The sequence below is a fragment of the Drosophila eugracilis genome, unplaced genomic scaffold, assembly GCF_018153835.1.
Source record: "Drosophila eugracilis isolate 14026-0451.02 unplaced genomic scaffold, ASM1815383v1 contig_616, whole genome shotgun sequence".
NCBI classification, from domain to species: Eukaryota; Metazoa; Arthropoda; class Insecta; order Diptera; family Drosophilidae; genus Drosophila; species Drosophila eugracilis.
Genome location: NW_024573499.1, coordinates 907730 through 932792, shown reverse-complemented (window position 1 = coordinate 932792; position 25063 = coordinate 907730). Strand labels below are relative to the sequence as shown.

The 25063-nt window shown below is 40.5% G+C and overlaps 5 protein-coding genes across 7 annotated transcripts; 3 read left to right on the top strand and 2 right to left on the bottom strand.

Annotated features, from left to right (window-relative positions):
* Positions 1-4624: 4624 nt before the first annotated feature.
* LOC108111313 (protamine-like protein 99C) lies at positions 4625-5529 on the bottom strand. Its single transcript, XM_017220708.2, has 3 exons — positions 5241-5529; positions 4821-5186; positions 4625-4758 (listed from the first exon to the last, which is right to left on the bottom strand). Exons 1-3 carry the CDS (start codon positions 5436-5438, stop codon positions 4717-4719), a joined length of 606 nt encoding a protein of 201 aa, XP_017076197.2. The 5' UTR covers positions 5439-5529; the 3' UTR covers positions 4625-4716.
* Positions 5530-5747: 218 nt separating this feature from the next.
* On the top strand, positions 5748-6465 carry LOC108111316. Its single transcript, XM_017220710.2, has 2 exons — positions 5748-6322; positions 6381-6465. Exon 1 carries the CDS (start codon positions 5762-5764, stop codon positions 6296-6298), a length of 537 nt encoding a protein of 178 aa, XP_017076199.2. The 5' UTR covers positions 5748-5761; the 3' UTR covers positions 6299-6322; positions 6381-6465.
* Positions 6466-6619: 154 nt separating this feature from the next.
* On the top strand, positions 6620-14429 carry LOC108111407 (autophagy-related protein 16). 3 transcript variants are annotated; one of them, XM_017220859.2, is made up of 10 exons: positions 6620-6934; positions 7059-7320; positions 7533-7695; positions 8309-8397; positions 9345-9778; positions 9903-10045; positions 13224-13524; positions 13588-13672; positions 13735-13878; positions 14057-14429. In XM_017220859.2, the coding sequence occupies exons 1-10, from the start codon at positions 6835-6837 to the stop codon at positions 14148-14150; spliced, it is 1815 nt and encodes a 604-aa protein (XP_017076348.1). In that variant the 5' UTR covers positions 6620-6834; the 3' UTR covers positions 14151-14429. The 3 variants fall into 3 exon arrangements, with proteins under 3 accessions (XP_017076348.1, XP_017076345.1, XP_041675288.1); XM_017220856.2 differs by having other exon boundaries at positions 9321-9778; XM_041819354.1 differs by lacking the exons at positions 6620-6934; positions 7059-7320; positions 7533-7695 and adding an exon at positions 7797-7870 and having other exon boundaries at positions 9321-9778.
* Positions 14430-16001: 1572 nt separating this feature from the next.
* On the bottom strand, positions 16002-22619 carry LOC108111405. The gene is made up of 8 exons (XM_017220855.2): positions 22456-22619; positions 19130-19521; positions 18917-19077; positions 18651-18852; positions 18235-18486; positions 17158-18089; positions 16817-17017; positions 16002-16682 (listed from the first exon to the last, which is right to left on the bottom strand). Exons 2-8 carry the CDS (start codon positions 19501-19503, stop codon positions 16570-16572), a joined length of 2235 nt encoding a protein of 744 aa, XP_017076344.1. The 5' UTR covers positions 19504-19521; positions 22456-22619; the 3' UTR covers positions 16002-16569.
* Positions 22620-24007: 1388 nt separating this feature from the next.
* Positions 24008-25021, top strand: LOC108111301 (trypsin-1). Its single transcript, XM_017220695.2, has 2 exons — positions 24008-24432; positions 24492-25021. Exons 1-2 carry the CDS (start codon positions 24046-24048, stop codon positions 24858-24860), a joined length of 756 nt encoding a protein of 251 aa, XP_017076184.1. The 5' UTR covers positions 24008-24045; the 3' UTR covers positions 24861-25021.
* Positions 25022-25063: the final 42 nt, after the last annotated feature.

Below are 25063 nucleotides of genomic sequence, written 5' to 3'. Positions count from 1 at the left end.
CCAGGCCATACATACACACACCGCACACACATAGGTATACCCATTTTTCGAGTGCGAAAGGCTTCGCCCGTGGAGCACAGGTACTGCGATCCACGATCTGCAGGTGCATGTAGATATGTATGCTCCTTGGAAATCTTGAACGGCTAACAGCGGTCTGTTAAGTCAAAGGTAAATAAAAGACCACCATGTTTCATTTCCATAGGAGTAGTTGGCTTTATGGGGAACCAGTTTTTCGGTTTGGGTTTGGGTTTCGGTTTGCTTTTTTCTCTCTTTTGTTTTTAGCTGCAGTCGCTGTGTGTTTGGGGCCGTGTAAAAGTTTTTATTAAAATGTTTTAGGTGATGTTGCTGCGATTTTGTGCAGCAATCTGTGGCCGGACTTTGCCAGCCCGCTCGCTCCGCCGATCCAATCCAATCCGACCGATCCGGTGCATGAATGAAGTTCACTAAAGGGGCAGACAGCATTTTTGTACCTGTCAGGCGGCCATAGAGTCGCATATGCATATTCCGCTTCCATTGTGCTGGACAATGAGACAGTTGCTCTGCTATCCACTAGCCACTGTCTCCTATCCACTATTCATGAAATTACCATCATTGGGAGGTGTCTGCAGTCGCACACCAAGCAAATATTATCATTGCACACCGGAAGCTATAAACTATTACTATTTAATATATTTCAGGTAATTCCAAGGTTAACCTAAAGATATATCTAGCTAAATAATAACAATGTATTATGATAATTGTTTTTGAATCTAGTTCTTTGAAATGCCAAACGACCAGCAAAAGCACCTAATTATAGCTATTCATATTCCTGCTCACACGAGCTAGAGATTTGAGCCACTTTCAGCCTTATAAAGTGCACAAATCAGTTAACAAATCGTCTCTCCAGTGCCAACTTTATCTCAAGCAGCTTCAACAGATTAAGACATGTGCTAACTTGGCCATTAACACAGTATCTTCGTGGTGCTAAAACCCATGGGATGTTGTGATGTTTTCCATAATTCAGTTGAAGAGAAAGTGCAAGCTTTTCAGCAAGATGTACATCATTAGCTGGTTTTACTGTTTCTTAACAACCGAGCTAAGCTCGTAACTCTAAGTCCGACTCCGTCTTGCTAAATCCCCCTGAGCTGGGAATAATTAAAGCTAAGCCAACAGTTTCTTGTTCTTTTCTTCGTTATTATAAAAGGTAGTTTCTTGCTAAATTTATTGACGTCTTGGATTACCATAATGTGTGCTAGCTTTGCTCATGTCTTCCGGCTTTGTCAACACTTTTGTAATTCCAATTTTGAATGTCCCATTTCCAAAGATAATTTGACTCGTTGGCCGATCATTTTACTTATTTCAAGTTCAAACTTCAAAAGGCTTCGAGAGTATTAAATTATATATCATTTTTACAGGCTTTTAAATACAATATCGTATTTCAAACTCATGGAAAGTTATGCTCTTACACGTTACAAAGGTGTTTTTTGAGTTAATTTATGCTGACACTTAATTAGTCAGAAAAGTATAGTTCAGTCACCCGGTTATGAAGCCAGACGGAGCTCATTTTCTTTAAATAATAGCCAAGTCATATTAATTTATGATTTTCGGTGAAACGCGAAGTATATTCTGATACTCTGCGAATACCGGATATGAAAAGGTTAAATTAAATGTGTCAGCCAAAACTGTAAGGTTTCGCTTCAGCCATCCTCTTTAGATCGAATTGCTGGTCGGAGCACTTTAAAATCAGTTTACCTTCTTCAGAATTTGTGGTAGCTTATGTAAGAAAAATAAAAAACTTAGGTTGTGCAATATAAGCTAAATAAATCTGCGTTTAATTTAAATAAGCTTTGGTTATGTCAAGTTATTTATAAATTTGACTTTTAGCTTCTGAAAGGCAAAAAGTCAACAAGAGAATAGTTGGCCAGACTATGAATACGTTTTCAAAACCCACTGGTTTGTTAACTTCTTTGAGAAATATATGTCATTGAACGAGTAAAAAAATATGCAACCTGTTGGCTTAAAGCAAAAATATTACGTTATCAGCACGAAATGCGAATGAACTAATAAAGGCAAATAATAAACTGGCTTTTTCGTGGCTTCAAATTACCAGTGCACTACTCTACTCATAAGTGGCATAAAAATTATGATTGCGATTATAATTTTAAATTTCTTTTACTGCCAAAAGGCAAGCCATTGTTCTGGCCTCTCACATGCTGGCTTCGCTCTGGCTCTTCACCGTCCAGGGGCTGTTAAATCATTCCTCGGCCGCTTTAATTGCTCCACAAAGTACAACTGCATACTGCATTCCTGCTGCAGCCACTAAAAGTAACAACAATTCGATTTGGGACCAATGCGCACCAAATAACCAAAAGATGCCTTGCTCTGGCGTACTGAACAATCACTTTGCCCAGATCAGTTTCGGTCCGGCCAAGAAATATATATATATATATATATACGAGTATGTATCATATAGATGGCAGGGGCGAATGTGTGTGCACAGTTGCGGTCAGAAGAAAAGTACGGAGCTGATGGTAGATTTATATAGTGGAAATCCAATCCGGTCTCGGCGAGAACGGGGAATTCATCTCCTGGATGCTCACGTTATGTGGCTTCCCACCTATGTACCCATTCACATAGTAAGAAAAGTGGGTTTTATATGATGAACAAATTTATTCAAGGCTTGTAAACACATTAACTTTTGGTATATAAAAAAAGAAAGGAATTAATTGGAATTAATATTAAATTTCAAGATTACATTCATTACTTTACATTCTGTACCAGAATGAGCTGCTCCATAAAAGATCAAAAGCTAAACACCATTTGTATATAAGTTAAAACGTAAACCTTTTCTTTCCGTGCACTTAGCCTTGTACTACCTTTCTGACCGCAGCTGTACCCGTCCCGCAGCCAGGCCATTAACATTGCTTAATTGAATTAGATTCCGAATGCAGATTATGAGTACCATCGCATGCTCACTCCGGAGTCCGGACAAGCCGAGTATGGCAGTTGGTGGTGGAGTATACTCGTAGAACGAATTACGCCGCCACTTCCCAGGCTCCTGCGATCCATACCGATCCCATGCAAATGAGTCTGCAGCTCAAATGAAGAGCGCATTTCTCAAATCCTCCTTTATGACTAGGAAATTATCAAACCCTTTTATTAATACCACAGCTGTAGTTCAGTGAACCCAAAGTCTAATTAGCCAAACTTTTCGTACAAAAGCGGTTTCTGTAATCTAATTCGATGGCGTCAGCGGCACTTTGCGAACCACGAAACATTTCTGCAGCCAAAACGAGCAGAGACTTGTACAGTGGCCACTCCGCTCCACACTCCACACTCCATGCCATTCGATTCAATTCGATTGCATTGCATTGCATTGCATTGGTGCACTGGCACAGAGCACAGCGCACAGAGCAGAGCATTGGTATTAAAGGCCAACAATTGTGGCATGTCCTAGTGACAGCCTCGCCACAAAATGCACAAATGCACAAAATGCCCGTGCAATAACAGCCACAAGCGACTGCGAGCGTCGTGCCACAAACGTAGGAGCTGCTGCTTCATTAGTTATGCATTAAGCATACGATATGTTGTACAACCCGGCTACAATGGCCAAAAGGGTACATGGCCATATTGATCGAATTGGGTTTGATTTAGATCGAGGTGTTGTCATTAATGTGAAGTGCGGGGGAGTGACTTGTGCCTTATATTTCAGTATCTTTAAAAGGTAGACAGGTGAGTCCAAAGGACTCTCTATGAAAGAGGAAGTAGATTTTCCTTTTCCATTTCAATTCATAGCCCTATTATCTTATTGTTAATTAGTCAATAAGACATTACCATAAAAGCATGATTATTACTTGAGAGTATTAATATTTATCAACTAAAAGTATATTTTCAACTTAATTTAATTATTGCCTTTAAAAGTGCATAAAAGTTATCATACGTTTTATTATAATTATATTTGGGTTGTATGGTAACCATTTGTTGAATGAAAAATGAATTTGATTAGATATTATACACATATATAGCAATGTTAATTAAATGATAACTATATTTAATAGCTTTCGAATAGGTCCGCTCTCAAGTGTAACCACGTTTCGGCTAGGCGAACGGGTGCACCTTTCCTGTTTTCCCGCATTGGGCTGCTGCAGTCAATCTTTTTGTGGGATGTCCAGCTCCCTGTTAACTGCGTGCAATTCGTGGGGGTTCGTATGTCGCTTAAAAATTTTAATTGCCTTTGCGTGTTTAGAAAACTTACACGTACGTATGTTCTGCGTAGTTTAGCAGCTGACCAAATGCCACGGCAGCTTTCTAGTCGCTCCAGGGGATATGTCCGCGGCAGTATATTGGAGTCTATTTTCACACTTCTTCGGCACGATCGCTAATGCTTATCGATGTGATTTGAAATTGAAAGGAATTTTCTGAGAAATGATCACATTTATTAATATTAACTCTGCACTGTTAAATATGATTTACTTGGATGATAAATTATTAAAAGAATAGCGAGAGTAGACTTCTATGAAAGAAGAACAGGTGCAGTCGATGTGAAAACGTGGCTAAAATGGCTTCCGTTCTCATGAATAAGATTTCGATTTCCGGAATAGAACATTCTGATTGAAGGTTTTTTAAGTGAAATCAAACATTTTAATATCGGTTAATATTTTAATAGTTTTGTTATTTCTTAGGCTTACAAAAGTAAAATAACAAACTAAAAAACTCGCATACTTAAAATTTACCCAGTTAGCTGATGTCTGTAATGTTCGTTATGCTGTCCTCACAACCCTAAAATATTATAAGATATTATTAATATATTAATGACTTAGAAAATATGCTGACTGACTCACCAAAGTGGCTTCTCGAATAGTTGGCGCTGATGTCCTTCCAGACGGCACCAAAGTCGAGTTGCCCTTTTTCAGCAGATCGGCGGCTGGTAAGTCGCAGTGCTTTCTTTGAAACTTTCGCAGGAAATGCATATAGGCCACTGCAGAGCCCAAAGAACTCGCGTCGCGAGAAGATATTACAGGACTTTTCTTCATATTTGGCTTGGACTTCTTGGGTCTCACCGAGGACCTTTCAGATTCCTTCTGACGACCATAAGTGGAGCGCTTGGGACATGATTTATCCTGTTTTATTTTCTCCGGGATTATCTTCCTACTCTTCTGACTTTCAGATGGTAGAGAATCGCTCTTTTTGTCAACCATTAGCTCTCTCTAATAAGTTGATAATTTATAATATATTTTATTTTAAGGATGTTTTTTACTTACGAAACGTGCCTTTTCTTCGGGAGTTAGCTGGTTCCACTGCCTAGCTGCATAACGTACCATGTTCTGGGGCGATATTCCGCAGAAACGTTTCTTGTACTCGGTAAGAAAGTTGAGATAGCCATTGTTTGTATAACGGGCTACTTTTTGGAACTTATAGATTGGCTTACAAAGAGCCGATCCTTTCTTCTTTTTCTGCATACTCGATTTTTGTAAACCTAAAATTTGACTCTCTGAATGGCCCAGAACTGCCTTTGCTCGAATGCCTGAGACGACTTTCGCTAAGCTAACTAGAGTGCTTACCTAATTCGTTCGAAGTTGTCCATTAGCCCTAAGTTAGGAAAGCAAATGAAATTTTGTTTACATAAATAGTAACATAAAAATGCATGTAAATTTTTAAAATTAAAGTGCGACATTAACGCAATCTTACATTTTCAGGTAAAATTTAAAAAATCTCCGAAGCAAGCGTTTATTTTTCATTTTTAGATAGTATTTAGAAATATCAAAATTTGTTTTTGCAAAATATGGCCTCTTATGAAGCAGTTTGCACTGCCAGTTTCATTCACCTCATACTCGGGTTGGCAGTATGGTTTAAGCCACCTGCTGAGAGCTGTTCACCTGCTCCGAATTTGGGCAGCTGGATCTTCGTGGGAGCTCCCATACTTTTGGCCACCGACATTAGAATGTATCCAAAGCGTTATATGCACTTGCCGTATGCAATTCAGTTTTTGGTTGAGACGGTCGGATCTCTGGCCATCATCGAGTTCTCCGCAATTGTGGTTTGGTGTGCGTTGGAGTGCCTGATTCATCACCTAGTGAGGTTGCTATTTTTGTCATGTGGAATGGGCGATGAGACCTACCTGGCACTGGAGTATTGGCTCCTTTTAATTCCCACTACGGCCTTGGCCTCCACTCTATTATATATAATGAAGATGGCCATTATACCGCATATCCCTATAAAGTCAATTTATGAAAAGCAGCAGATTAAGGTGCAGCTGGACGAGCGTGTCTACAATAACCTGGTTCGGCGAAGGAATAGAAGTAAGAACAAATATGGATAGTCGATGAAATCATTGATTTTAAATGTAAATTTAACGTGTGTGTGTAGCGCTGAATGCAATAAATAATTATTTGTATTTCTAGCAATTATGTTATAGGGTCACCAAATACACTCAACAGACACTTCCGAACTTCCGGAAATTAAAAGAGGTTTCTTTTCATATATTAACATATTTAACGGTTTCGCCGTTTTATATTTTTAAACCGACACGCGTTTTACAACACTGTGATAACCCCTGTTATACTTCTGTTAATTTCTGGTAGGACCATGCCAGTGAATTTTAGAGCTCAATACAAATACTCACTATCTGGTAACACTGTTATGAACAGCTGAATAACAATAATATAATCATTTTGTTATTAACAATTATGCGATTCCACGCAGCCGCCTTATAGCGCCCTTGCCACGCCCACTGCGATGCGAACAGGCGACCAACCCAAGGTGTCGCCAAGAATCCTGCAAGCGAGAATTCAAGTCAAGAGTCCGGAATCCATAGCCCCGAATACCAATTAAATTCCGGGGAGAACACATTAAAAGATGTCTACGGAGGAGCATGTGTGGCGAGCGCATGTCGTGCGGCGACTACGCGAACGCAACCGTAAGGAGTGCGACAACTTCAAGGAGATCATCGAACAAAGTAAGAATCTAGGTCGCCAGCAGCAGTCGCGGCGGAGCCCCAGTTGCCCCCAATGTGCACCAGTTAACCTCCGAATCGTCTCCAAAATTCATGGTCACACACATTAATTGCCCCCATCTTGCAGATAACCGCTTGATTGACCATGTGGCGCAACTCAAGGCGGACAACCTCAAGCTCTCCGTGGAAAACGAGCAGCTCCGCAGCGCGGTGTCAACAGGTGGTACCGGTTCCAACGTGGCCATTGCCACACTCGAAAAGAAACTGCTCAGCCAACAGGAGGAGCTCACTGATCTCCACAAGCGCAAGGGCGAAAACTCCCAGATGATCGTAGACCTCAACCAGAAGGTCGAACAGCAGCGGATCATCATTTCCGAAAAAGAACACAGGTACCTATCAAGGATGTTCCGGTTTTCGAATTCGCAAGGTTGTGCAAACCGGTTGATCGTAAAATAATGGTTAATTCTTCTTCTTTAAATTATGGCTAAAGCATATTTTGCTTATGAATTATGAAAACTATAATTTAGCCTTGACGAAAATGAAATAAGGAACATCCTCTACTCGTATATCGTAAATGTTACTAATCTATATATTTGTTTAGCCTCGCCGAGCAGCAAACGAATAACAATCGATTGCGCGCTGAAGTGCAGCTCCTTCACTCCAGTTTGGAGGAACTTAAGAAACTGAACAACACCATGTTGGACGAACATACAGCGCTTCAATTGGCATTTAGCTCCCTCGAGGAAAAACTGAGAGGAGTACAAGTAAGTAGTCAGCACAGTTCATTCACCTTTTCCCTCTCCTACACAATCACTACAGCTTTGATTTGGTTGATTTCTGTTATAAAATTACCTAAAATAGGAAGTAAATTATTTGTATCTGCTAAATTTGAATAGTACAATAGATTACTTTTAATTTATAATACTCTTTCTTTAGCCGGTAAATAATTTTCCTCAAGACTTCTAAAATTATTTTTGTTGATGATACTTTTAATAGCATTTAAATTAAAAAAGAAGAATTTGTTATGATCAAATGCTGGTTACTCATTGATCGTTAAATCTACAGATTGGCTTGTTTGTGTATAAAATATTTTTATTAGCACTTATTCGAGGCTTCCGAATCCAATTGAAAAACTCTATTCTTACGCTATTTGGTTCGTGCATAAATATATTGGCGATAAATATATTGCAGATGGCCAGAATCATTCTGCCTCGTACACGAGTACACATGGGGAAAGCTTGATATCTTTTCGTTTTCGATCCAGTAGCATATTAGCGTTCAACGAGGCAGACAGCACCACGGCGGCCAATATTTGCATATATTTGAAATATGAAAAAGCGTCTACTAAAAAGCTTTTCGTTCTCTTGCGATTCACAGGATGAAAATCGGCGTTTACTGGAACGGCTAATGCAATACAAGTCGAAGGATGCCGACAAGTTGAACGAGGAAAACGAGAGCATAATAAGGTACGTTTGTTGAAGTACAAAAGCATTTTAACCCTGTTATCATGAAAACATAACGTTTAATATTACTTATCTCTTCGATCATTAATATACATGTATATAAATGCATTTTCGTAACAAGATAGGTTCAGAGGTACACATAAAATGGTTAATCGCGAAGCTTATCTAATGCTTATAAAAGAGTTTGATAAAAATCCCATGTAAACTGTTAACCAATACATACGAAATGAATAAAGTTTCCATGGATTAGGCAGCATTTTGCTTATTTTTGTTATCATCACCAGGAAGGACATCACTTTATCAGAATCAATTTGTATTAAGTTGGTGAAAAAATATGTTAAGAGTTTAAATATTCATTTATAACCAGGAAGCAAATAGTTTAGTATGCAAATTGTATAGCTACAACTATTCGGAGGCAGAAAATGAAATAGTTAAATGATTTCATGTCATGAAGGCAAAACAAATTGTAGAAGTGAAAAACTACCATTCAGTTTTAAACGAATTGAATATATAATAAAATAAAGATATAAAAGGCAATTATCCTCACTCGCTCAGTTCACTAGAAGGGCATGTATATTAGGCTATTATCTTAATACCCGATTAGAGATTACAGTGCCCATCCACCTGACCGCTGATCACCTAGTTGTGTTAATAAAAACCACTTTATTGCCCACCCACCAAACGTCATGCAAGCAAGTTAACAGAAAACGCGGAGCACGGGAACTACCAAATCGTTAAGGTTAACGGAAAACTACACAAACTGCATGTAATAAATATTTACCTTTATTTTACACTAACACCTTAACAAACGCCAAGGAGTAGAACGGACCATTTAGACGAACCTAATCGATTGTGTCATTCATTCTGATTTGCTCCTTTTATTTTTGGTTTAATATAAATGTATAACCGTTTTTAAACATATCTAGAAAAAGACTGCCGTCAATTTTCAGGAAACGTTCGGCCAAACTGAAACGTGACCTTGAAGACGCGGTCCGCGAACCCGGCTCGTCTAGCAATACCGCCACCTCGCCCGGAGCAGCATCCTTGCAGCGCAACTCCAGTCCTGCCCAGTTCGTTGGGGGTCTCATTGGCGACGAGGACTTCGACGAGGCTGCGATAAATGGCGCCATGGAAGCCATAGGTCTCGATGATAATGAATATATTAGCGCTCGTTTTACAGCTGGCGAGATTTCTGAGAACACCCGATCTTCCATCGACACCCTGAAGGCTGCGGGTTACCTGGGCCAGGCCAATCCGACCAAGATCCTTATGAAATTCGAGGCCCACGAGAACGAGTCGCATGCAGTGCGCTGGAGTCCCGTGGAGCGGATGGTGGCCACCGGTGGCGCCGATCGAAAAGTCAAACTTTGGGATATTGGCAAAAGTAAGTAATAAGGTATAGATTTATGAACTATTAATAGTTATTAAATTTCGATAAAAATCTGACATTTCTTTGAATAAATTAAATAAATTATAGTCATGTTATTATATTTATATTTATATTTCAGATTCCACTGAACCACGTGCTATTTTAAGCGGAAGCAGTGCCGGGATTAATTCCGTAGACTTTGATTCGACAGGCGCCTATATACTGGGCACCTCGAATGACTACGGCGCCAGAGTATGGACAGTGATGGACAATCGATTAAGAGTAAGTGAAATGATTATTAATTTCTATAATTAAACCCACAGGCCAGTAATATTCAAAACAAATCTGTATCAGAAATTCTATTTGCCTGAAACTAAAACGCATTTTAACATAATATATATGTACTCATGAGGGAAAACATTTTTCCAGTTTCGCCGGCTAGTCTAGACGCTAGATATTTTTAATAATAATATAAGTGTTTGATTTCTGATTGAGATTATAGGCTGAACGTAACCCTCTCGCATCGCTGAGATGATTTTAAATTTTTAATCAATATGAAGTGCACACAAATAGAGAGAGAAATTATTTTAAAATTACTAATTCTTTCCTATTAAATGAAAATGTAGTTCTTGCACTTAGTCTACGCTGGAATGGGCATAACAATACTTTCCTTTTTCAATGCTGCTCTAAGCAGATTAAGAACCGACTTCTTTGATGCCTTGATTTATAAAGAATTTTCAGCCCTCGTGATATTCTCTTCTCGCCTTTGTTTATCCAAGTCGGTATGTACATATATATGCACACATTCACAGCAATGTCAATGTTTATAAATAAATTTTGCATGTTTGCCGCTTTCTAACTCAGAAAAAAGGCGAAAAGTAAACAAGCAAACATTACAGAGACGCTGATGGCAAACAAAAGTGTTTACTGATATAGTAAATAAGGCACTTTAACCATGATATATGCGGATGGTGGATCTCTCAGGGCTCTACCTAACAGTGATTGGAGAAATGATTTCATGCCTTGGCAAGATTTCGTAGGAATTTGGTTAAGAGTGGTAAAAGTAACATGGATTTAGTATACTATACTATTAAATGCCAGTTTTTGTGCCTTGAACAGTTAGGTGATCTAAATATATAGCTTATAGCAAAAAGGGGAAATGGCTATTCCCTATATTCAAACATTTAAGAACGTTTATGGCTGTGAAGCTTTATCAAAAGAATCAATTTCAATTGGCGGTCATAAATAAAAGTCTACGAAAGCCAAGAGGGGAAACTGGCCAATACATTGGCAGTTGGCCTGAATTGCAGCAGCATAATCTTTTTACCCCAAGGTTCATCTCTCGCCTGGTCAGGCGAGATCCGCAACTTCATCCATTTATGCTGCACATCGTCGAGATGCGAATAAACATACAAGTGCAGCTCTTCCTGCTTTTCTCCGCCAGCTCCATCCGTGTGATACACCGACTCTTCTCTTCTAACTGGTATTTCTGGATTGACATTTAAACGGTTCTTTTGCGCACAACTGGAAACTGTAACTGAAGAATAGCGCCGTCGAGCTGCAGCATTAAAATGAGCACACTGACTTGTACGGCCTCTGGCCACAATGCGATCAAACAGTCAACTGATTGCCAAGTTATTATCATTAATACCCGCGACTTTTTACGATTCGTGCTTAAACTTTTCACACACCGTAAACGTTGGAGCTTTATGTGGGAGATTTTTCATTAATCGGAAAGTCATAACAGCCACCGGAAGCTCCCCACGATTTTTCATAACTTTAATTTTTATACCCCAAATAGCATATAAATTTATTAGCCAAAGTAATGGCAGGATGGGTAACAATTTTGTTATTCAAATGGTCAAAAACTTTTAAAACAAGTTGTAAAATTCAAACGATTGCCTCATAAATCGTGATTGGCAACCAGTTTGAAATCCGAAACCAATTAGGCAATCAACTGGGCCTTAACTTTTTATTATATAAAGCAAATTACATTAAGGTTAAAATCCTTATCAAAAGCATTAAAAAGGAAATGAACGAAATTTATCGCTCTTTAAATTATAATTGAATTTTGTTAATAAAAGTGGCTCACAGGTGCTATTGTTATTAATAGTTCCTGTCGTATCAGGCCTCGGCAATATGTCATGCATTAAAAACGTTTTACTTAATTTATGACTCTCAAAAAGAGGACATTTCCACCTTTTCTACCACGCAAGCATTCCGATAAACAGCGGAGTGGTTTGCAGAATTTAAAACTCACCGGTTTGTGGCCAACACGTTTTCGAAGCCAAAATAACCGCGGGTTCGGCTCAAATAAGACTGTTTAAGAGAACATTTCAATCTATGTTATTAGTTAGAAACCGGCCTCTTGGATTCGCGGGCTCTTTCTTCTGCTCCAAGACGTTACTCTCCAATTCTCCGCTCTCAAATTCTCCACTTCGGACAAGCTCCAGTCAAACATGTTTGAGACGTTACCTAGAGGCTACGAGGCGGAGGCAGTGGACTGCGTTTCAAGCCACACTGCGCGTACATTGACCGTTCGACTTGACCGGTTGCCGGTTGGAGATCGGAGATCGGGACCTGGAGGCTCTTTAATTAAGAGAAAAAGAGTCAATCCACCAAAAGGGCAGCCCCTCGGAACGGATTTAGTTTAGCAATTAGTAAAAGAGTTCTATTATTTATTTTATAGGTTAAATGGCAGGCCACAACTCCTTCTTTCCTCATTCTGTCACTGCAGGTTTTTCCAGTGAATTTATAGTTCTTTTCCTCTTAGCTCCTACTACAAAATGCCTTCTGGTTGGGTTGCTAGACTAAATGTTACTACTACAGAAAGCTTTCCCCAAAATCTCATAAATCAACAATTTTCCTGATCCCCAAGAAGAGTTTTTATCTTATCTGGTTTCTTGTTTCTACTATTAAGCATCTTAGTCTAAAGATAAATAATCGAGAATTTACAGTTTCCTAAGCGAGAATCCACGCTCTAAAGTGTCAATGACTTGAATTCACGTTGGCCTGCCTTAGGGTTAGCCAAGACCGTAGGATGACAGTAGGAAATCCGAAATATGTCCCACCATGCGACCTATGTCAATAAATTTTTAGCGGCAGTTATGCGTGGTGTCTTTTAGATCCTTGTTTATAACGCCGTAATTAAATGTCTTCAGTCTCTTTAATGTCTGCGGACACTTTTTAATTGCACGCCGTTCTAGTGAAAGATACTTACCTCGGGTAATTAGCCGGTTTCTAATGGAAGTGGAAGGTACATATGCGATGCCAGAAAAGGTGTTGGCGGTTGGTCTTCTGCCCCTGTCCCATACTTCTGTAGTCATTGTTATTCTTCTTTTTTGTGCTATGTTTTTTGTTTTACCTACTAAGATGCTGTGTCGAGATCTTTATAAAATGATGTTTGCCCTATAACGTAATTCGCCGCTAACTGTATGTCTTGAATTCTCGACTATTGAAGCACACGCTGACGGGTCACAGTGGCAAAGTAATGGCTGCCAAATACGTCCAGGAGCCCATTAAAGTGGTGACCGGAAGCCATGATCGCACTCTGAAGATTTGGGACTTGCGCAGCATCGCCTGCATAGAGACAAAGTTTGCCGGATCTAGTTGCAATGATCTCGTCACCACCGACAGCCTGGGATCAACGATTATTAGCGGCCATTACGATAAGAAGATCCGGTTCTGGGACATACGCACGGAGAAGCAGGCAGATGACGTCTTGATGCCGGCCAAGATCACCTCCTTGGACTTGTCAAAAGGCGAGTTAAGCCGTTAAGCATTCGTGTACCATTTGAATCATAAATAACTTGTTAATTCCACAGATTGCAATTACCTCATATGCTCTGTAAGAGACGATACTATTAAATTATTAGATTTACGCAAAAATCAAGTTATATCCACGTTTACGTAAGTTAATACCAATGACTAGAAAGAGACACTAAGTTTATGCTTCTCATATTCTTGAACAGAAATGAACACTTTAAAATCAGCTGTGATTTTGCTCGGGCTTCTTTCAACTCGAGCGGTCTGAAGATTGCTTGTGGATCGGCGGATGGCGCTATATATATTTGGAATGTGAATGGTTTCCTAGAAGCCACTCTGAAGGGCCACAGGTTGGTAGTAAAAGATTAATAGTGTGTCTTATTGCAAGTAAGGTACTTCTCGAAGGTACACCATTGAGAGCATTCCCCAGGGGAAGTACTTAATTGCACTTAAATTTATGCTCCATCCTTTTTGCTTATTATTCTGGCTAATCCTTGAATGTGTTCTCCCTTTGATCTCATTTCACAGCACGGCCGTAAACGCAGTCAGTTGGAGCCCGAACAATAACTTGCTGGCATCCGTTGGGAAAAACAAGCGATGCATCATCTATACGGATTCATAACCCTAAATGTTGCCATAAACGTCAGTCAGTCAGTTCCATTATGCTGAAACGCTTAAAGTCAGAGAGCTGTAATTAAGAACGGCCATGCGGAGTCTGCTGTAAATAGTAAATTCGGTTGGCGGATGGCTAAGGTAAACCCAGGGCCGACTGTTTTAATAATTTTATTTGATTATTTTATTTATACTTGAAGCGGATATAGTATACAAATTGTATCAATTCATATATTAATCTAAGTACATGTTTTCCCACTGTAAAAATAAACACAAAAATATATACTTATATGTGCGGTTGCTTATACGACCAATTTGAAAAGGTCTCTAACTATTTTTTACAGCAAGGTGGAAGGTGGGTAGTAGGGAATCACAAAAGAATCTAAACAAATGACTCGCTTGGGAATAGAAATTAAATTGGGGCAACCCAATAATTCAGCAGAATGGCCTTCAGTCTGTATTCTTATAGAAACCAGTTAGTTACCTTTAAGCTAGTGTCGTTGCCTCTACCCTAGACTCTTTCTTTCACCACCACCTGTATTTTAGCCATGAAGACGACGAAGATTTGAGACAATAAAGCTCAGCCAGCAGAACTTCTTATGCATCCTTCGAACGTGATGCATTTTAATTTCTGCATATGTGATCAATTCTTAGCACGAATGCTGTGCCATTGGCGAGCGACGAACACATCCAATTATTTCGTGTGCTGACGGAGCACAATCGACACGGGGAATCTCTAATTGAGCGAGGAAAAATAACCACGGCACCATCATTACAAATCTAACGTACATTCATTTTTATCGCCTTGCATGCATGCTTTAATTAAGAATCTTTCCAGATTATGCCTGGAAAACAACTACAACTTAGCGTTAAGTACCGCCAGCGATCTAAAGCCTTGTGGCGCTCTTAAGTACTCGTACTGGTGCCACTTGAGGTAGTGTCGTTGAAGGCGCATTGCTAAGTAAATTAATTGAGAGGAATCCAGTCACCTCAACAGGAGGAGTCAGCTGAAGCCAAGTCAAGTCGGCCCAAGCCGAGCCAAGTGACGGGCAGACGATTGGTCTTGGACAGGAGTCACTTTCCCGTATGCGAGAGCGTTCCTCCAGCAGATAAAGATACAAATCTGCACGAAGCCTGTTTCCTGTTGTGCTGAGGGTGCATTTATTTGCATGATTCACACAAGCGCTGAGGCTAACGATACTTATACAGCTGCTGGATCTTCGTACAGGTGTACGCCATCACCATAGCCATGCTCTATGCTCTAAGCTCCATACTCCATACTCCATAATGAAGATGGGACGTCGAGTCGCTGGGAAAACTTACGAAAACACGACATTTGGACCTTTCTGCCTTTCTGCCCACATCGAAAAGTGAATCGCTGCCTTCCCTTCCTCATCTTTTTGCTGAGGATTTAGATTCGGATTCGCATTCGCATTGGGATTCTGGCGAGTGTGTCGTGCATTTTGGGCGACTCTAAGTGAGCATGTTCCTGGAAGCCCTCGAGTCGCTTTTACAGTTGGATGCATTTTAAGTTTTATTGAAGTATAAATAATAATTCGCAGGTGTCTGCATTCCACATCCAATTCGCACAATTTGTTATGCGTGGGTAAGAGGCTAGGCCTTCAGACTTTTGTTAAGCCATTCTCATATATATATACACTCGTACTACATATATATGCTGCTCCAGATGCAAGCAATAAAAATGATAATATTTTTTATTGTATTCTCCTCGTAGAAAGTTCATTTCCATATATGAAAACCAAGGGAAATAGTACCAAAAGAAATCTTTATTTGATGATCAATTTGTTTTTTCAGTTATTATCCAATCAAGAAAACTCCCAAGAAGCACACAAAGTTTTAGTTTCATAAAAAATCTTAAGTTTAATAATAATAAGATGAGTTTCGTTCCATTAATATTAAAGGGTGTCCAATGCAAACATTAAACTTTAATGGATATGTAATAAATTATAGTGCTTAACTAAATTAAGTAGAATGCGGGACAGATGATAGGGTATTATTAATTCGAGAGAGTAAATGTAATATGTATTAGTTTTTACAAATGTCAACCATTTGACCTCCGAAGTCACAAAGGAAGTTCAAGCAGCTGTCGAACTTCCTTTACAAGTCGGGAACCTGTGAATACACAAGAAGAATACACAAACCTAACACGAGTGTTTGTTTCAAAACGCCATGGCTGGGCTGCAATGCAAACAATCTGAATTCCACCGAACAAGACACATTAATTTCATTTCTCTAAAATCGTGCACTGACTAGATAAGGCAAATAGCGGATGTTGTATCAGGACGACGGGTATTCGTATTCGTAGCAGTTAATTAGCATAACTTTGCGTAAATATTGATTGCACCTTTCGAAGCTTAGACGTTAATTCTAATGTAATGGATAATGCGACTGCTGTTCTTCGATTCTGCTTAGTAAGAATGCTGATACGGCTGATGTTTCTGGCGACGTTGGTAGCAATATGTCCAAATCGCGATCACCGCCAACTGAGTTAGCAAGAAAATAGTGGCAGCTGTAATAAGACCTGAGCACGAAAAGACGAAAATAAAATATAACAAAAGGTCTTGTTAGTTATATATTAAGTCATTAATCAAGTCTTCGTCCGGCTGCCAAAGTAGTCGTTTTACGAGTCTTTTATGGCCATAAAAGTGTACTTACCAATAGCGTTGACGCAGAATCCATGGCCCTCTTCGTTGGTCGTAAATGTGGTTTCATTTCCGTCATAGTAGTCTCCGCTTTCTTGCTTATCTTGCTTAAAGCCAAATTTGTCCGTTATCTGAATGGATTGGACCAGCAGCATGTCGCTAGGGGCGGACTTCTTTGAAGTGTCGATATCGCGACGTGGTCTTGGATGATCATCTATTCAGGAACAGGTAATGTTAAGAATAAGAGGAGAAAGTTTTATTATCCTCTAGTAAACAAAAAGTATCTATGCAAATAATTTTAGAAAGTTCTCTTAGTTTTCTATCAATATTTATTAAGACCAACTATAAACCCACCTGTTGTGTTGAGCGATCTGCGTTTACGGCCATACGACAACAAGGACCTGTACTCTCCGCTGGTATCCTCCTGTTCGCACTGCACTGGCTCACAGCTGGGCATGCAAGGCGTAACCAAGGCTCTGAACTGGACGACCTCACTCGAAGGGAACTTGAAGGCATCGAAGTTGGAGAGGAGCATCTTGCCGGAAACCGATCCCTTGTAAATTGGTCCCATTATAAAGTGGTCAGTCGGGCAGCCATTTGAATCAATTAAGGTAATTTCCGAGTTATCCACGCCATCCATGGCAACCAACTCCCGAATGAAGATCTCGTAGGGACTCTGTTCGTCGACGATCTCGAACTTCAAAGCCAGGGGATCACCAACCTCGGCAGAGCGCATCATATCCGAACCATCCCGGGAGGTAATCCGCATAATAACATTAGGTGATTCCACAATTACCTCCTCGGAGAGGGCTGGCATGATGTCCCCACGCACATCCAGGTCCACGCCATTGCTAACCGACTTGTTGGTCAGATCGTACTGACAGGCCAAGGCCAAACCCAAATCGGAGGATGTCACAATCATGTCGTGGTGCTGGATAATTATATCGTTAACATAACGACCGGCAGTGCTCTGTCGCACATTGCACTCCAGATCGTGATAGTTCATTCGCAGCTCAAAGTCCAGGGCGCTCTTCACGTCCACTGAGCAAGATTTGGGGGATCCCTTGGCGTACACCTTGCCGTTGAAGAGCTTAGAGGTGCGAATACGTGCCAGCATGTCTCCGCCGCCGCACTCGATGGTCACATTGTAGCAGGAAGTCAGTTCGTAGGTCGAGGCCTCGGGAACTTCGAGGAAGGGCTCCTGCACATCGGCCAGAGTGGCACGACTGTGGTGGGACAATCTACAAACCATATCCCCGGTGTCGTTGTAGTCATAAGAGTGGCACCTAACCAGTCACACATTTGGAATAAAATAGTTAAGGAAAGGGTTAATAAAAACTTAAGAGATAACTTAGGATCGCTCCTTCTTCCCTCCAAGACCATCTCGATCTTTCCCCATAGTTATTACGCTTAATAAGACTTGTTACTCACCTGTAAGGCGAGTTAAGGCACAGCTCCCGGCACTCATCAATGCTGCTAACTTCTTGGTAAACAGAGTCCACCGTTTTCAGAATGCGTCCAGGCAGACGTTTGAATTCGCACAGCTTGTTGGGTTCATCGACACAGTGGTTTTCAAGGTAGTCGGACCCTTCGTTGGCCTGGAAGGCATTGGAGCCGGCTAACGTTAATCGATCCAATTCACTTAGCTCGCACGCTCCAGAGGCGCGATCATAGTTGGCAGATCTATATGGGACATAGATAGAAGATAAACGAAAGAAGACCAAGTTAAGTATATGCACGCAATGCCACATGTGATACTGAAGAATAATTAAGCGATAAAAGGCTGGAACCTAATTATTTGGAATGTCAAATAGAGCATTTTGCCAGGTACCCCTGAAAGTTCTCACCTGCATGTGAATTCGTTTTCGCTTAGGCAAAGTTCAAAGCACTCGCGTCTTGACGCCACCGACACGGTACGCTTAACTTCCGTCTTGAGCTTATAATTTTGAACACGATCGACGTACCAGGCTCGGGAGCAGGGCTTCACGGAGAGGCATGATTTTTGGGCATAGATAGTGAATACGGGGAACTGTGACTTTGTCAGGGCACCTACCAAATAATTACGATTAAAATGTAATGCGAGGTAGTTTGTTTAAGGCGGTAAGTAGCTTACCTGGTAATTGATCAGCATGTGCTGAAAACAGCACGCAAAGCCCGGTCTCATAGTTAACTGACTGGCAAGTTTTGTTCTTCCTACAGGTGTCTAGGCAATCAGTGAGCATTAGAGTGCCCGGCTGTGAATCCATCAGCTTCTCGGGAGCCGAGAACACATATCTAACGAAGGACTTATTAGATAATTACCCGATAGCAAGCTATCATTACTTACCCTGTCACAATTTCGAAGCCCACAAGATCGGGATTGCAATCTATAGGGGCATTATCATAGTAGATACTATCTTCCTCGGAGCCCAGGGGGCTGGATGAGTCGACGGAGGCCGGTACATCGAAGGCTGAGTTGCGGGTCTCCACGGTTTCTATGGGCTTCTCAGTCTTATTGATCTCGGTTGGCTTTTCCTTCAGAACGGGAATATCCGTTTGGGCCTCAATCTCCTCGGCTGCAATAACCTTACTGGCATTTGGAAGTGCTGCAGTCACCGATTCCGCAGCTTGTCTCCGGATTCGCAGATGTTCCTTGGCCGTGGCCACACTGTATAGCATCAGGGCCAGGATAAGGTGTCGCAAAAGGTTTATCTTGGCCATCTTTAAAGTATCACTGGGGCCTGAAAAGGGGTAAGTATTTAAGTTAAAGCTCCTGCTCAAATATTCCCAAGCTATAAAAAAGCTTTTACAGTTAGGAACATTAGATAACCCCATCAGATCATAACTATTCAATAAAAACTTAATTTTTCCGGTTGCATAACTAATTTGGGGCTGAGAAACTTAACTTTTATTAGCGTGTAATCGTAAAGAATATCGCAAGCCTTTGTTTATAAAGCGCGGCAAAATTGACTACGCAGGTACTGTCTCAATCTTTTTAAATTAATTTGTTTGCCATAAGGCGTAACGCGAATTATAAAGGCCCAGTCCAAGTCCCAGTCCCAATCCCAGAGCCAGCCCCATAGCCCGTCCCAAAGCCAGTACCAGTCCACCGGGAGAAACAATATCACGGCCAGTAACTCCGTTGAGGAAACTGAGCTCACGTCGATGACCCCGTGCACTATTCACCACTATTCGCATTAGCTTGGATTTTATTTTTCTGGTCCGCTGAGTTAAACTCTTGCGCAACTGCCAAGTTAATGGGCATCGCTTATGATTGACGGTTGCGCTGGAAAGACTATCAAGGGGTCATGAGCTCTAATTTTTCGCCAAGTACCATGTAGAACTCGGCTTGCCTTTTGCCAGGGCCCGGCCCAAGGAACCCAAAGGGAATGCACAATTTGGAAAATTATTAATACAAATACTTGATTCGGGACAACAATTCAATTATAGAAAAGAATATTATTACGATGGGAGTGCATTAGATTTTTGGAGTGAAGTAATTGCTATTGGCGAATATCTAGTTAGCAGCCCCCTCCAAGCATGACTTATTAACATTATAACTGTATTAATAAATTACATCCACAAAATATCCATAGACCTGAGATAGCCATACAGTTATCCTATATGAATTCTCATGAATAGCCATGTGTGCAGAAAAATTGTGAGTAATAGATACGGATAGGCGGAATCTACGAGTATAGGAAACGCATGACTGCCGACGCACCAGACACTCTAATCCGCTGTGGCGACGGGTCGGTTCCACCCAAAACATATCTGCTGGCATTGTGGACTCTTCTATTATAAGTTGGTATACACACACACACACATAAATACCGTTAATATGGTTGATTCATAAACCCTGCACCGGTCAAAACGATCCGTAACTTAATTAGAAATAAAATGCTTGAAAGACTTTTCCACATTTGATTCTGGCTTGAAATCGTATGAAAATGTCGGGGTCTGCTGCACACGATCGCACGGCAATGCCATGTTAAGAATGGCCACTCAGGAAGCTGCATTATAACGAGTCCATGACCATGTTATTGTACAAAAATCTTGTAGAAAGCGGCAGAAGAATTGGGTCAATGATTATCGTCAAAAAGTTGTTTTGCCGAGCATAGACATATGTATGGGTTGCTGCGCCCGCAGCGATCAGGTCGAACCCAAACCCAACCGGTATGGACACCCGAAGGAAATAGCACCGCCTAACTGTGTCGCTGATCACAATCGATTAGTGCGAACAGTCATTTATTGCCTAAATTACTGTTAAATGATGGTCGTTTCTGGGGGCCAAGAATTTCGGGTTCCACTAAACGTTTTCGTAACAACATCTTATACTCTTTCATCTGTAATCCTTAGATCACGATGAAACATTATATGTAATGATAGTGTCTAGATAATTTTGTTAACAGTCTAATATGTGGAATGCTATAAGAATGCATCAATAAAATTTGGAGTTATAAAGTCATTATAATATATTTTAAAACCTATATAATTGTTGTATTTAGTTTTTAAATGAGTACAACGGCTAATAGATAGCAGAAATTCTTTGAAAACTATAAGTAATAATACTTCTCTATATTGTTACTTATTAACTGGAACAGTTTCAAACAATAAAATGCCTTGAATATATGCACAAAACAGTTCGATCAATCATAGAAACACATCACAATACATCTTTTGGGATCACTGTTTTTCGGCCAATCAGCACTTGTTAACTGTTTAGCACTTTCGAACTTTTTCTTTTATTTTACGGACTTCATTTCTTTGACTTAATAGCTCTTTTTTTATTATTTCCAAAAGCTACACCTATTCTGACCGACTTCAATACCATTCACATTCAGCCTATTTCCAGATGCATGATGTAATTAAAAGATCTACCAGCCAGCCCTAGAGTCAATAGAAATTCGATCTTCAAGAGGAACCGCCAAAAAAACTTTCACCATTCTGAATGTGTTAATGACTTCATTTCTTCAGTGACTAAAATGATGCCAAAATTTAACGGTAGATATCACACTGGTAAATTAATTTTCCATTTCGCCAAATTTTTGAATATGGCCAATTACGGATTTATGGGATAGTCGCGGGACTAACGAACTTCTGTGTTAATGTCCAGCGTTTAAGTTCCCATGGATTCAACGTTCCTGCCTGTTAGGCCTGCATATTTTATGAAATATTCGCTCTCCATTATGGCCAAGAAGACCATTCGAAGTCACGTCAGTTTGCAAGCCATTCCAAAACGGACGTCCTAATGTTCGCTAATGTTTTGACGGAAGCTGCAGACTGTTGTCTTGAGGAGCACAATATGGAATTGTGACTGGAGCTGCGACTTGGACCTTTTGCATTCTGCATTTTACACAGTTTCGTGCGTTTTTGCACCAGCAGCCTCTGTCTCGGTCTTTCAGTTCGCTTATTCAGAATGATTGTCTCCGTTTTTTCAATGCTGGCATAGTCATCCGTCAGCTTGATCACTGCCGTTTAAATAAACCGGTTAACATTTTTTCAGATTTTCTTAGTTATTCTTTAGTGGCTGCAAGAAGTGCATGTTCTGTGTAGCGGTTCGATCTGAGGCAGACCAAAAAAAAAACTAAGCCCGTGAAGTAATATTCCTTAAATACACAATAAGTAGTTCCCCCTGTCATCTTTTGGACATTACTCCGGACCAAACAATTACCTAATTAACAAGTTATTTTCACAGTCTATCCCGAAGTCGGAGTTTCAGCTTAGTCACACTGAAAACCAAACACTTTCGCAGCCCAAAAACACTTCGCACTGAGAGGACAAAGAAACGCCGAACTTGACCATTCGATGGTCGCCGCAGAACTGAAGTCTTCAATGCCGCCGAGTGACTTGTTATAAAAATTAGATAAAGAAGTTCTGTAGGAGCAGACTGGCTAGCTAGATGGCTGGCTGGTTGGCTGGTTTGTTGTCTTTCGAGAAGTGAACCTGTAAGAGAGCGGGACGCAGTTCGTCTTTGGAATTCTTACAAAAGAAAGTCTCGGGGCTATGGCGTTGGAAGTGTATGATGCTTGGAGCCCAGAGAGAACTCAAACAAAAAGAAATTGTTAGCACGGCAAATACAGTGGTAGTATCACCTGTACAAGATCTCTCCACTCCGAACTCAAACGTGTTCGGGATGCAACCAGTAATTGCGGTCAACGATCGAGAACAATGTGCACCTGTTTTCGCTCTTCCGACTCTCTTTGTCTGTTACCAGCCTGTAGATTGAACTGGCTTTCCTCTAATCATTTTCTTATGGGCCTGTTAACGCCTTGGGACCTTCGTAAAACCCGGGCGTAATAATGGGTTTTGGCTTATAACTGTCGCTTGCGTTTTTATTATTTTTCACTTTCACTAATAAGGTACACCACGTGAAATCGCTAGTTGACTATTTTCTCCCATTCTTAGCTGCACACGCCTAATCGGCTTAAATTAAATCTACCGAAACATTTTGTGTGGGTTTCGGGTTTTGATGTTTACTTTTACTCAGTTTTCAGCTCCCATCCTACGGCCAGAGATCAATGCTATCTGCCGATCTCGAATAGCCCACTTTATTGGCAAAGACAATTCGGGTCTGAGTCGGATTCGCTGGCGCAGATTGAGATAGCCAGCGCGCTTTCAAAGTGGATATGTAAAACTAGAATAGTATAGCCCATCATCAAACGGTGTTTGATTTCGAAATTTATGGGTCAAGCCAATGCAAATCAGTTTTCGAGTCCGTTCTTCAAGAAACGGGTCGTGCTTTGATAACAAATTGGGCAAACAATAAATGAGTGGATACCAAATTTGGCCATTAATGCCATACAGATGATGCCGTCGCAAATGTGTCAAAATGAAGGAGAACTAGACCGAAGAAAGCCCTATTCTACCGGTTATTGAATGAATCATAACAGAGTTTAGGAATGTTATTATAAACGGATTGAATACATTAAAATATGAATGTATTTTGAGAAGATTAAACTTCTGGCTTGATTAGATAAATAAACCGATCTTTATTTCCTTTTGATCCACCTATTACGAACTTCAATTAGTCCAGTTCTTAATAACTTGTAGCACGAACGTTTAGTTATATTGTGCCGGCGAACTTGAAATCTTCTTGAGAAGACAGTTATGAGATAAGCTAAACTTCTTCCTAATTACAAAATAATGGGCTCTTTTCGAAATGCTTTTTCTCATTACTTTTAACGTTCTTCTGTACTTAAAGTCTGTTCTAAGAGCCGCACATTCCAACTTTAATACGATTCTTTCTCCGGCTAAGTGCAAATGATGTACAACTTATTGTTGATATTGCTTTTCTTTCACGTTTCTCTGTGCCGGTGTCTAGAGAACCGACCAGATCCACGCATAGTTGGCGGATTTCCAGCTGATATTGCCAACATTCCGTATATCGTTTCCATTCAGCTATATGGCATTCACCATTGTGGTGGCTCTATAATAAATAACCACACCATTTTAACGGCTGCTCACTGCCTCGCGGGAGTTTCCCATCGACTGCTGAAAGTTAAGGTTGGTGGTACATCCCGATATCGCAAAGATGGAGAACTGTTCTCCGTTGCTGATCTTGAAACCCATGAGAAGTTCAATGCCAAGACCATGGACTACGATATTGGGATAATTCGGCTGGCCAAAAACCTTACATTATCCAGAAAGGTGTGACAAACTCTAGATGGTTAGATGGATAGGTAGATTATTCCGGTTTTCTTCTTTAGGTAAAAGCAATCCCTGTGAACCGCAAGAGAATACCAGATGGCACATATTCAACCATTGCCGGTTGGGGATTCAAGTCCATGAATGGTCCTGCATCAGACAGTTTGAGATATGCCCGAGTACCGATCGTTAATCAAACAGTCTGCAGAAATCTGCTGGGAAAAGGAGTAACGGATCGTATGCTCTGCGCGGGATACCTTCGCGGCGGCACAGATGCCTGTCAAATGGACTCCGGAGGACCCTTGTCAGTGAGGGAAGAACTGGTCGGCATTGTGTCTTGGGGAGTTGGCTGTGCCTTGGCCGATAAGCCAGGAGTCTACTCACGCCTCGATGCACTGTACCCCTGGTTAAACAAGGTTTTGTCTAACTAAAGTGAGAGATTGTTCTTGTTGAAACATGTGTGCTATCTCTATCCCACGGTCAGCACACGTTAATAATTTACTTTCACCTTTAAAGTTAATTATTGCTATGGTGATTTTATCGTTAAAAACTTAATAAAAACTTAATGGTTCATAAAAATGTGTAGCATCTATAAACTTAAAAGAGAAAATAATTACTAATACAACTAGGTCAG

Coding starts and splice junctions, on each gene's coding strand:
- LOC108111313 (XM_017220708.2), bottom strand. CDS start 5,438: ATGCAGAAAAAGAAGAAAGGATCGGCTCTTTGTAAGCCAATCTATAAG. Junction 5,187..5,240: donor CCGAAGAAAAGGCACGTTTC/GTAAGTAAAAAA, acceptor TCAACTTATTAG/AGAGAGCTAATGGTTGACAA. Junction 4,759..4,820: donor CTATTCGAGAAGCCACTTTG/GTGAGTCAGTCA, acceptor ATAATATTTTAG/GGTTGTGAGGACAGCATAAC.
- LOC108111316 (XM_017220710.2), top strand. CDS start 5,762: ATGGCCTCTTATGAAGCAGTTTGCACTGCCAGTTTCATTCACCTCATA.
- LOC108111407 (XM_017220856.2), top strand. CDS start 6,835: ATGTCTACGGAGGAGCATGTGTGGCGAGCGCATGTCGTGCGGCGACTA. Junction 9,779..9,902: donor ACTTTGGGATATTGGCAAAA/GTAAGTAATAAG, acceptor TTTATATTTCAG/ATTCCACTGAACCACGTGCT. Junction 13,525..13,587: donor CTCCTTGGACTTGTCAAAAG/GCGAGTTAAGCC, acceptor TTAATTCCACAG/ATTGCAATTACCTCATATGC.
- LOC108111405 (XM_017220855.2), bottom strand. CDS start 19,503: ATGGCCAAGATAAACCTTTTGCGACACCTTATCCTGGCCCTGATGCTA. Junction 19,078..19,129: donor GGCTTCGAAATTGTGACAGG/GTAAGTAATGAT, acceptor GTCCTTCGTTAG/ATATGTGTTCTCGGCTCCCG. Junction 16,683..16,816: donor ATTCTGCGTCAACGCTATTG/GTAAGTACACTT, acceptor TTTCGTGCTCAG/GTCTTATTACAGCTGCCACT.
- LOC108111301 (XM_017220695.2), top strand. CDS start 24,046: ATGATGTACAACTTATTGTTGATATTGCTTTTCTTTCACGTTTCTCTG. Junction 24,433..24,491: donor ACCTTACATTATCCAGAAAG/GTGTGACAAACT, acceptor TTTCTTCTTTAG/GTAAAAGCAATCCCTGTGAA.